Source organism: Vanellus vanellus (assembly GCF_965231255.1).
Source record: "Vanellus vanellus genome assembly, chromosome: 4".
Classification (NCBI taxonomy): Eukaryota; Metazoa; Chordata; class Aves; order Charadriiformes; family Charadriidae; genus Vanellus; species Vanellus vanellus.
In genome coordinates, this window is record NC_138909.1 from 58,005,689 (window position 1) to 58,016,545 (window position 10,857).

Sequence of the window (10,857 nt, forward strand, 5' to 3'; positions counted from 1 at the left end):
CCTTCCGCTGCCCCTCCTTCCGCTTCCGCTTCCGTTTCCGCTGCGGGGCGGGCGGGGCGGTGGCCACGCAGGCGCAGCGCAGCGCCGGTGGGGACACGTGCCGCGCGCGGCGGCGGTTGAGATACGGGGGGAGCAGGTAGCGGTACCGGGGAGCGGCGTGAGGCGGCATGGCAGCGGCCTTCCTGCTCCGTGTGGACGCTCCCCACTCCCCCGCTGCCTCAGGGGGCGCCCGCAGAGCGGTGGCGCTGGCCTAGGCCCGGCTCCGCCGGGTCCGCTGCGGGGAGCGGGAAGCGGGAATTGGAACGGAAGGGCGCGGGGGGGGGGGTCGCGCCGGGAGGCGGAGGGGAAGCGTAAACCGCCGCCTGCGACGCGTATCGGCATGGGGCATGGGGGGTGGGGGGGTGCATTAGTTTCAGTGTTACTGGTTTCTCGTGTGCTGAAGGTGTCGGGCAAAATTAATTTTTCCTTCTGAACTTTTGCCCATGGAAACCAAACGGCTTAGGCGTTCTCTTGGTGGATGCGCAGTTGCGTTTCTCTTCGGCTGTCCAAGTTCTTTCAAGTTGTAAAAGTAAGATCTTTTCCTTGTATTTCTAGAGCTTGTGCGTGTGTGGTGAGGAGTAAGATTGTACCCGTTTCATGGAAGCTACGGACCGCTCGCCACCATGGTAGTTTTCACGTGCAATGCGTGTGGAGAATCTGTGAAGAAAGCACAGGTTGAAAAACATGTGAACATCTGCAGAAGCTGTCAGTGCCTTTCCTGCATGGATTGTGGCAAGGATTTCTGGTAGGTAAAGAATGGGAAATAGCCTTGCTCACTCTGCAGTATTGTCACAAGTATAAGATTCTCCTATGGTGTATTAGAATTAAATTTGGCAATTTCTGAATAATTCATATGAGTATTTAAAAATTATACATGTTTTCATATAATTTCAAGTTTAGTCGTCCAAGTTTGAACCACAAGGACAACTAAACCACACAGTAAAGAGTTGCAATTTCTTTTTCTACAGTTATAAGTGACAGTGCTTTCAGCGTCTGTTCATCAAGAACTGTTAATTATTCTGCTGCTGCAGAGAGTGAGGTTGGCAATAACATCAAAAATTCCAAATGTGATTGTCACTTTTCAGAACAAAGCGGTGCTGCTATCTGCTTTTGAAATATAAATGTGTGAATTCACATAAGAAGAAAAGATTGTTGTCAAATAATGGTTATATTTCTCAATACTTCACTGACAAAATATTAATATCTCCTATTCATTTCTTTTGGGGGCAATTGCACATGGGTCAGAACTACACTACCACATTAGTACATCTATATTCAGGAATAAGTTTTTCAAGCATTTTTCACCTGCTTTTCTAATTTTAAAACATGTCAATGTGAGTAGTAAAGCACAGATATGCATCAGTAGCTGTGCATACATCACATGTACAAATGTGGATAAGTGTCCTCAAACCAGGACAATAAGTTATAGAGTCGTTAATAGAAGCAGCAGTGTACTGAAGACTCAGATCTGATTTTGCAAGTCAGAAGTTTTCACTGAAGGCTGTAGCATGACAGAAATGTCAGCAGTCTTATAAGCATGTACTTTAAGCACATCAAACTTTACTCATATAAGCGTTGATAGTATTAAAGTTTAAATGTTAGGTGCTATCATCTGTTACTTCAGTTTGTTGATAACATAAGCCTTGCATAGTTTGAAGGACTGAAACGCTTTAGTGAACTACAGTTAAAAATCTCCTGCCTTCAGGGGTGACGATTATAAGGAACATGTGAAGTGTGTAAGTGAAGACCAGAAATATGGTGGAAAAGATTTTGAAGCCAAAACTAATAAAGGAGATGCTAAGCAACAGGAGTGGATTCAGGTAAGGTTTGTACTATGTACAGATATTATAAATAACTATTTTTTGTAATCGTTAAAGACACAAGAGAGGCTATACTGGATCAAACCAGAGATCTCTGTTTTCCCCCCAATATCCACAGCTTGCTTTTGGCAATTCCTTGGTAGGTCTGTTGCTTATCTTGGTAAGAAACACAGCTTTTGTTTATTTTGAATCTGTTTCCTACTAGTTTGATTTGATGTTCTCTAGTTCTTGCATACGAAGCAACATTGATCTTCATGCCAGATACGCTTCTGTAGACCTCTGTCAGGCATCCCTCGCCATCTCATTGTCTCTGTTCCAGCCTGAAAAGTCATATCCTGCTCAGTTGTTCTTTATATGTAAATTATATCTTTGGTCCTCTGAAGTCTTCCCAGTTTCTTCTGTATCCTTGTGAAATGAGGTTACAAGAACTGTTTGAGCATGGATGAACCACAGATTTACTCTGTGTTATAACAATGTTTTCTGTATCCTTTGTTATTCCTTTCTTACTGATTTTTTGTCAGTTGATCTACTTTTTTTTTTTTTGACTGCTGCTGATCATTGTGCTGGCATTTCCATGGGATAGGCTATTTTAACACCAAGATCTTATGTCGAAGCTCCAGTGATCATCTTAAAGCCTGACATTTTAGATTTGAAGTTAGGATTGCTTTTCCTGTGCATGCTGCTTTACATGAATTTGTGTTGAATTTAATTCACCTTTTTATTACCTAGTCACTCATTTTCTTAAGATCTTTCTGGAATTCTTGGCAGTCCTTATCCTGAATAGCTTCATATCATTAGGAAAATTTTCCTGCCCTCTTTTCAGATATTTTGTAAATATGTTGAACAGCAGATGCTCCAGCATGGATGGAAATGTAACCTAGCCTTACTCTCCTACCCTTCAGGTAGATATTTATCCTGTGCAAGAACCTATCCTCTTATGGCTGTTAGTTTCCTTTAAAGGTTTTAGGAAGAAACTCTCAAGCACATTTTTAAAACCCCACTAGTTAGATCGCCTTCATCCATGGATTTGTTGATTTCTGTCTCATATAGTATGCAATCTAACAAAGTAGTAAGATACATGCATACTCAGGGAATATGAATAATACCATTGAAGTCAACAGATCATTACCATTGTTGAAATTGAACATTGTTTGAGTACATCGTTCAAAGGCAGTATGATATGAAAGCTAATGCTTATGAAAATTGTTAGCCTTCCTCAACAGTAAGTACTTTATACACTGAAAGGTGAGGGATTATTGCAGAGGGTCCTTTTCTGGTAGTTTTAACCTTTCAGTACAGATTTTCAGAAGTACAGGAAGGCTCTCCAGTGTCCAATAGCTACATCTTTAATTAATGGGAAGCTCAGAACCTTTTTTCCCCCACAAGCAGCAGTGCTGTTCAAGTAACTGACAAAAGGCCCTGGCCTAACCTCCTCTGTTCTCTTGTGCTGGCACCTGTAGCATAGGAATAAGCCTGAGCTGTCTTATGGGGATTAATGGTTGTTGAAGCTGGTGCTGCTGCCAGAAGAAATGCATGTCAATCTCGTCAAAGTTAGCCTGATTTTTCACAATTAGCTCCAAAGGTTTGGAAAAACCAATCAGTTGACAATTGCTTTTCTTAATGCAGGTCTTTTTCATGCTGCAAGAATCCTCAGTGTGATACAGTTAATTTACTTTTAAAAGTTTTTATTACAGGTTGTAACTTACACATCAGAAAGCATTGGTGAACAGTCCTGCTTGCCTGTGCTTACTATATAGGTATAAATATTTATGTAGATAACTTTGACGCACGTTATGATCTGTGGTAAAACCAAAGGTTAGTGTTTTTCCCGTGCATATCGAACAGTTCTTTCAAGCAGGCTATACAGTCTGCATGTACTGGGTGATTTCTGTCCAATGTGTTTCCGACTTGCGTACCTCTCACACATCATTAGATCGTTAAGCTTCTTTGCTGATTTAATTCTGTTTTTCTTCATGCAGAAAATTCATGAAGTAATGAAGAAGCCAAACATAAGCCCTAAAGTGCGTAACATTCTGGAGCAAATGCGTGCCTTTGATAATATTCCAAGAAAAAAAGTAAAGTTTCAGGTATGTTTTAATAGAGATTTGTAGTAATCTATGCAGTGAGCTTAAAAATAGACTTTCTTAGCAAGTGCCACTCTTTTTGAACAAAGGCGGAACAAATTGCTTATTTGGGCATTGGTAAATAAATAGTGTAATAGCTGAGTTTCAAATAGGCAACATTTGTAAAATACATCTTGCTTAAAAGGGCTCTGTGCCATTTTAAATAGGCACTCACCATTCAAGCTTAATCTCCAGGTGGAAGCTTGGGTTTTTTAATACCTTTCTTCTTTTCTATTTGCAATTTCTGTTGCATATCCAAATTCTTAGAGATACTTTTAAAGGATTCTTATTTCTGTGGCTTTTTTTTTTCCTGGTAAAGGCAAGATACTGTTTTGAGAGTCTTCCTGTTGCTCAGTATTCTCACAGAATCTCCCACACTGGATGTTTCACTAAACTTTGCATCACAGCCAAAGCAAATTCCAAATGTTTCATGTGTTACCAGTAAAGAATTACTGACGAGCTGGCCTTCCACCCATCCACCCCCCCACCCCCCCCATTCTGTGCCTCAGATTGTGAGGCTGAGAGAAGATGCTTCCAAAGCATTCAAATAGAACCTAATAGAGCTGCAGTGAAATTGCTGCTAGCAAGCTGAAGGTTAGAATACTACAAAATTAATGTTCTAAGCAGGGAAAGTTATATTGTCAAGAAGCCTGTTTCTTTTTGGTAAGATACATTGCAATGGAAGATCAAAAGTTTTTTTGCAGTTCATTCTTCTAATTTACTAATGCAGCTTTCCTGGGATTTTCATTGCAATGCTAATATCTTTACAGTAGGTTTAACTTAGAATTCCACATTCCTGAAAATTGATCTGTTGCTGATAGTGTGAGAATATTATAAGTAGAAATTTACTGCTTTGTTTTCATTTTCAGCAGGAACTCCTGCAATAGCCCAAATAACTTTCAAATGTTTGCACTGAGATATTTGCTTAAATTTTACTTCTCTGAAATAACTAAGGTATCCATTTAGGAGCATGACCATCTGTCCAGTACACAAATAAGATCAGATCCTTAAGGTTTTAACTCATGGGAACAGTCAGGAGGTTTGGTAGGACATTAACATAACCAGCTGTATTCAAAAGCTTGAAGATTATCTTTTCTATATATTCAAGTATTCTGGATTACTGTTGGTGAGGCAATTGAGAGGTATGGTATAGCCTTGTAACAGTACGCAGGCATTATGCAAGACAATTTAGCATGAAGGTTTAAGAGATTCATAGAGAGTAAACGTCTAACCATATCTTAATCAGAAGAAGTGATTAGATTCTTAAATGAAAAATAAAAACAAGAACTAAATACATGGTAATCAAGAATCAGAGATGCACCTTTTCAGTTATTGATGTTTTTTCCCTGCACAGAATTGGATGAAGAACAGTTTGAGAATTACTGACAGCACTTTGCAAGACCAAGTGTGGGATATTTTTTCTGAAGCAACCAGAAATGTAAGTTAAGTTAGAGGTACAACAGGAATTCAGTAAAAAACGCTGGAAGGAAAACCTTTCAGTCTCCCTTTGTAGATGTTAGCAGAAGTATTGTGTTCCGTTGTTAGAATGGGTTATGTTATAATGTAACATTCCTAGACTAAATTGCTAATTTGTGGAGTATACTGTTGTTGAAGTAGTTGTGCATCCTGGGCAGGTTGTGATTAAAAACTTGGACACAGTGACACAATTGTGACAGGATAATCAGAAGGCTAATTTAACTTTATTCTATGCTATTAGTACATAAGGAGAGAGAAGAACACTACCTTTCTGTCTGGTTCCAATCTTTTACCACACATTAAGAAGGAATAAAACAAAGTCTGTTCAGAAATTTACTGGCCTCAAATTAATGTGTATTGGAGGGGGAAATTAACAGCACTTCTGCATCCAAATCGTGGACTCACACTGACCTTTTTTCTCAGCACCTTATTCTTTGCTACTACTAACCTAGCATGTTTTGGTAGGGTGTTGTTTTGATTGTTTACATCTTTTACTGCTACTAGAAAGCTGTTACAGCAGCTTACTTCTCTGTAGATGTAAAGATTGCTCTCCTCGTCCCCCAGCTTCTTTTGAGGAAGAGCACAGGCATAGCTTTTACATTAATCCCTTATTGATCATGCTTCATTTTCCCGATTTGATGATTCCAGTTAAATCTATTTGTAGTTTTTCTGAAGAATCCAAATATAAGAGCCAGGAAGGAAAAATATTAATTTTCATAAAGGATATGAACATAATATAAACTCTGGACACTGAATTTCAAGCACATAGTCTTACTGGAACATTAATTTTGTGTCAATACAACTTCACTAAAGCCATAAGCAGTTCCCTCTTGATTTAAACTGATTTTTTTTTAAAAAATAAATCTTGAATCTGAACAATTATTTTATTTAAACACACGTAAACAATTTAAATTTTCATAGAATATAGCATTAAAGTAAAATATCTAACACAACTTTCTTGCTGAGATTGTTTCAACACACCTTTAAGAGTTCTTAAAAAGATCTCAAGATACTCTTTGTAATACATACCTTGAAGTGTATGTACTCAAAGGACATTTTTATGTGGAATTCAAATTGAATTGAAATTACTTTTTACAAAAACATGTGGGTATTATGTTGCTTATATAAACATGTATTCTCTTTCTAAATAGCCACATTAACATTTCAGTAATTTTATTTCACTTGTAATGATTAAAATTAAAGTTTAATGTAAAGATGTTCATTAATGTATTAATTCTTCTACAAGAAAATTATTATAAGCCCAGGAACACTAAAAGAAAACCAAACATGTTAAGGTGAGGAAAGTCCAATTAAAACAACCTGCACTGCCTTTGTTGACATCATGCAATTGTAGTTTGTTCTCCCAGACATATCCCAAGACAGGGAACTGGTTCACAAAGCTAAGATTATTACTTAAGGGCCATATATTTGGGAATAGGTTCTGTATCTTGCTGTAATATGCTGTATTTTTGTCTGTGTAAAAGAAAGAGTTGTCTCTCCGTTAATTTAGCAAATATGCTAAAAAAAATACATAGACAATTATTTCCAATGGAAATTATATATGCTGTGAGATAACATTTCTTCTGTTATGCTAAGGTAATTAGCATTTAGGCTGTTAAGTTGAAAGAAGAGTCAGCCACACTGTTTAGCGCTATTTCTCAGGTGACTCGTGTCACCACGTGTAGGCAATTTAATTGAATTCAAGGTATTAGTGTTCTTCATGAATGATGTAGTAGGGAAAAGTTACATTGTCAAAAAAAGGCATGTAAAAATTGTAATAATCTGTTTTTCAACAAAAGACTTCAAGTGAAAAAGGACAAGACAAACCTCAACAGAAGGAAGAGGGGCAATCTGTGGAAACTGGGGAAAAAGCAACGGCAGAAGAAAATGGAATGACAGATGATAAAATTGAGAGGAAAAAGAATAAGAGAGAACGAAAAGAAGAAAGACAAAAGAACAAAAAGAAGGAGAAAAAAGACCTGAAATTAGAAAACCAGTCAGAAGTAAAAAAGAGTAAAAAGTCCAAAAAAGGAAAGGAAAGCTTGGAGAATGAATGTGAGGTAAATGGAAATGGCCATCAGAGTGAAATAGAAGAGGAAACAAATGTAAAGAAACGCAAACATAAACATGCAGAAGGTATCCATCCTACACCTTATATTCTTGTTTGTTTTCAAGATGCTTTTTCTCAATGCCTTAAAGCTCAATAGTCTACTGTAGTAAAATTTTTTTAGTAAGTTATATATACAAATTAGATTATTTTTTAACACTGTGGTTTCAAAGTCTGAACTTCGCAAATACAAACTTGTGTTACAAGAACAGAAACTTTAAGTCATGTCAGAACTTTTCTTCTGGTTTTATATTTTTTGTGTATGTTTATCTAATTCCATCTTTAGAGGAACCTCATATCACAAGAAAGAGAATGAAAACTGAAGACATTTCAGAAGACATGGAAACAGAAAACACTGATGGCAATGAAGAAAACGTGGGAGCAGATAAAGGTATTCCTAAAGGGGGAGTTTAGATAATTACAAAACTACTCCGCAAAAGACCTAGTGCAGAATATAAATACGGCGCTTTTGCAGCAAGTCATGAAATAAATTGTGCCTTAGTATACATATACATACGTATATTTGATACACATATCTGTTCCAGAGTAAGTAGTTTGTGCCACACAACACCTCATGCTGTATTACTTCTCATTTGTTGCTTCTGCTGTGCTGGCAAGCTTTGGCTACACTTGCTTTCACTGGGCAGTGAGGAATTTGGCATGTTTGTTTCACTGCAGTAGGTCTCTTCCCTGCTGCCATGCAAATTGGCCAACATAGAGGAAAAAGGGGGTAACAGCTCTCTTTTATCTTTTTATATTTCTTATATCCCAGTTTTGCTCAGTGAATCATAAATTGAGCTTCAGCTGTGTTTGACCGTAGTCTATGCTTAGATAAACCTACTTATGCCAGTCACCCAACACACTATTACTGTTGGGTAATGTCTGTACTTGAACATACAGATTGTTTGGAAACTACCAATGAATGTCCTCTGAAGCAGGTACTGTGTGAAATTCACTACCTGTGCTCTAAGGGTGAGGAGACAGGATCTTCCCAACTATTCCTGTATTGTGTAAGAGTTGCTGCTTAATAGCTAAAGCACAGAACTTAAGTAAAAGCAATTCTGACCTGAGCTGTTCAGGTAGTATGTTGGTTCTTCATGTCTATCCTATTACAGCCTTCAGAAACAGCCTACCTGACGATGCATAAGACACCCTGCTGTTGTAGGGTCAGTAAGATAACAACAGTTGTGGTAGCTGAACTGGTTCCAAAATTAGGAGATTGAAAGCTGGTTCCTACTAGAGAAGATGATGTGGAGAAACTTGATTTTACTAATGATGTTGTACAACTAATTATTTTCTAGGTAAATTCAACTGGAAAGGAACTATCAAAGCTGTTTTGAAACAGGCTCCAGACAATGAAATTTCAATTAAAAAACTAAGAAAAAAGGTACTGTACAGCATGTTTTTTAATCTCCTTTGGTTTGGTGCATTTCTTTCTGTAATGCTTAAGTTCATAAAATCCTGCCCCACATAAGCAAAAAAGTTTGATGTTATTAAACTGATGTTATCAATTGACAGAATGTCAACTGAAGGACATGTTCTTTCTTGCTTACTGGGCTACAAAGAAATTCAGTGCTAATTCTGCAAAGGAATGATAGCACAATAGATTCCATGCTACTTTTAATACAGTAACATGAATGTATTATTGATTAAAGTGGAATCATCTTTACTAACTCAAAACCATTCCTCTGTCTTTGTACAGGTTATAGCTCAGTATTACGCAGTGGCTGGAGAACATCACAAATCAGAAGAGGATATTCTAGTCATATTTAATAAGAAAGTGAATAACAATCCCAAATTTAAAGTTTTAAAGGACAAAGTTAAGCTCCTGAAATAAAGAGTTTGCATACTTTTAATAATCTTTGCATTTTAATCTTGCCAACTGAGTCAAATTCTTCTGTCAGCTGTATAAATACCATGTGTTGGTCTCAATTTAAATTGTGTATGTGAGAGCAGAATTTAACTTTTAAGACTGAATTCTTCCTCTTTTTGTAATCACAGAACATTTTCAGATATTTTATTTTTTGATTTTATGGAAAATGTATATTTTTTTGGTAAAAGCCTACTATATTAAAATTCTTCCAGTAATGAATATAATTTATAGGGATGAATGTTTATCAGGACCTGGGTTGTGTGGCTTTTTGCAGAAACTATTGTAAGAGCAAGTAGGATTTTCATATTCAAAAATCCACCGTGGAATAAATGTATGTTATGCTAAAATTCAAAATGGCATGACTGATATCTCCTTTACGCGCTGTACCTAGTGTATGCAGGCTTTAATAACCTCTTAATTTTGTGTTATACAATGCCCAGGTTGGTTGCCCAGCCCATCCCAAGCAGAGATTGTGGATTCCTCCCGCCCCCAGCTAACGCCTGTTTATATACCATGACGTCTGTGGTATGGAATATACCATTGGCCATTCCACTGTTCTGTCTATGCTCCTTCTCAGCTTCTACAGGAAGCTGAAAAAAGTCCTTGAAATCACTTAGCAACAACTAAAACTATGCATTATTGGCATTCCTCTCATACCAAATCTGAAAACACAGCAACCATTACAGAGAAAATTAACTCTATCTCAGCTGAAACCAGGACAATAATTCAAGCGTCTGTCAAGTTTGTATACGTAATATTGTGAATTCAGTGAAAATCTAAAGACGGTGTTACCAGTATATGCATAGGTACTGAATGTTTTAATTAGTAACACAACTGATTTCAATATAAGTGGTCACATGATTGGACTTGATGATCTTAAAGGTCTTTTCCAGCCATAATGACTCTATGATTCTATGGGCTAAAAATTGACTGATGAAATAAATGACTTTAAAACACTGTCTTAAATATAAATCTTGACACTTTGATTGTATAATAAATCCACAAATTATACAAAATTTGAAGAGGCTTTTATATTGCAGTCACCAAAACAATTTAGGCAGGCCAGAAGTCCTACACATATGAAGTTTATAGCGTTTTAATCAAATGCAAAATACTTCCAGATACGGAATTTCCTACCATGAAGTAATCTGTTAAAAACAGCGGTAGAAAGCCAGTGAAAATTTCTTGCAGTAGATAAGATAGTATGGTGTTTTGGAAAATTGCATAGTGATGTGAAGCAGGTACACTTTTATAAAACATCCATAATTAAAATATCTGAATTTACAGAAATACTGAATATATTAAAAGTATAAATATGAAAAAATTAACTGTCTGATACACTGGGTCCAGTTTTTCTGAGTATATATTTGTCTTGTTTATTATAAAAGTTGTAATAGAAATACCTAATAAATTTAAGAT

The 10,857-nt window shown here is 36.9% G+C and overlaps 1 protein-coding gene across 2 annotated transcripts; it reads left to right on the plus strand.

Moving 5' to 3' along the window:
- The first annotated feature begins 112 nt into the window (after positions 1–112).
- Positions 113–10,857, plus strand: LYAR (Ly1 antibody reactive). 2 transcript variants are annotated; one of them, XM_082483006.1, is made up of 9 exons: positions 113–136; positions 595–784; positions 1,745–1,859; positions 3,839–3,946; positions 5,337–5,420; positions 7,258–7,594; positions 7,852–7,956; positions 8,867–8,952; positions 9,268–10,857. In XM_082483006.1, the coding sequence occupies exons 2-9, from the start codon at positions 663–665 to the stop codon at positions 9,400–9,402; spliced, it is 1,092 nt and encodes a 363-aa protein (XP_082339132.1). In that variant the 5' UTR covers positions 113–136; positions 595–662; the 3' UTR covers positions 9,403–10,857. The 2 variants fall into 2 exon arrangements, with proteins under 2 accessions (XP_082339132.1, XP_082339133.1); XM_082483007.1 differs by lacking the exon at positions 113–136 and having other exon boundaries at positions 593–784.